General features: G+C 44.1%; 1 protein-coding gene across 2 annotated transcripts in view; it reads left to right on the top strand.

The window, feature by feature from the left end:
* Positions 1-1,159, top strand: part of LOC101855504 (protocadherin alpha-11) — a 15,360-nt gene extending 14,201 nt beyond the window's left edge. For both annotated transcript variants that reach the window (XM_005102079.3, XM_005102078.3), the window contains exon 4: positions 103-1,159. In XM_005102079.3, the coding sequence (XP_005102136.1) occupies positions 103-530 (428 nt within the window). In that variant the 3' untranslated portion in view covers positions 531-1,159. The remainder of the gene's footprint in view (positions 1-102) is intronic.
* Positions 1,160-1,189: the final 30 nt, after the last annotated feature.

Raw genomic sequence — 1,189 nt, 5'->3', positions numbered from 1 at the left:
TCTGGTTTGGGTCTTTGTGCGAACATTAGATATTCTGTATTAAAACTGCTGTACATCTTGTTTTCTCAAAAAAATAATAATTGTTTCCTCTGTGGTCAACAGGCGACCTGTCTCCCCGCTTGGGCTCCAGACGACGCAGCGCAGACCTGGTCCCACCGGCAAGAAAAGCGCACCTGCCCAACACCCCGGGTAGATCCTCCTACCACGTCCGGTTCGCTCAGTACACGGACAAAGTGGCACCTCCAGATTTACCGCCAAAATCCACGGCCCCGAAACACTACAACGGGGCAAGGGCAGCCTCTACTAAGCCTGTGCCAGATTTTCGGGACAGGCAAGGCCCAAAGGGAAATTTCCTCGCCAAAAACAATGGTCAAAAAGAGCCAAACTTGACGAGCACCTTTGGCACACCTCGGCAGATTTCGATGACATCGATAGATGATGACGCAACTACCACCACTTCTGGTAGCTACGTCATCAGTCCAGACGACGTGAGAATGGAGACTTTTGTGGGCTCAGACATTATTGTGTAAAGAGTCGAGAATAACGAATCTGGCGACAAACTGGTCACAAACAGTTTCCATTTTTTAAATACATCAAGAACAATAATATAAGAATGTGAATTCTTTGTGAACCCTGTTACAATGTCTGCCCCCTTCCCCCATCCACACAACACCCCCCTCCCCCCTTTTCCCTCAGACCGTCTCAAGACTTTCGTCAATTTGGTACACATACTGGCATTTCAGCAGACCCTCATAAAATTTTGTTCACGGAATGGCCAAGAAGTCTGCATATTCAGCGCACATTTGAATGCTTGATGCTTTTTTTTTTCTTTTTTTTGACTGAACTGAACTGACATTGTTTGCCATGTCGCTTTAAGTGTCACGCATTTATTGTTCAGCTGTTGTTGCCATGGATTGGTGTGAAAAGCTTTTTAAAAAGCTTTTTAGAACTGAATTGTAAATAATTATATGGATAAACATTGTTTTAAAGAAGGTGGTGTCTCAGAAAATACATGAAGTATGCTTGGTATTTTAAATAATACTTGAGGTACAAAAAAGAGGATTACAGAAACGAAGAGACGGAGTGTGATGAATATATAGATTTAAAGAGGGAGAGAGAGAGAGAGAGAGAGAGAGAGAGAGAGAGAGAGAGAGAGAGAGACAGAGACAGACAGAGAGGCAGGGAGAGA

Source organism: Aplysia californica, unplaced genomic scaffold (assembly GCF_000002075.1).
Source record: "Aplysia californica isolate F4 #8 unplaced genomic scaffold, AplCal3.0 scaffold00312, whole genome shotgun sequence".
Classification (NCBI taxonomy): domain Eukaryota; kingdom Metazoa; phylum Mollusca; class Gastropoda; order Aplysiida; family Aplysiidae; genus Aplysia; species Aplysia californica.
The sequence above is the reverse complement of the archived record's forward strand: the minus strand, read 5'-3'. Positions and strand labels throughout refer to the sequence as shown.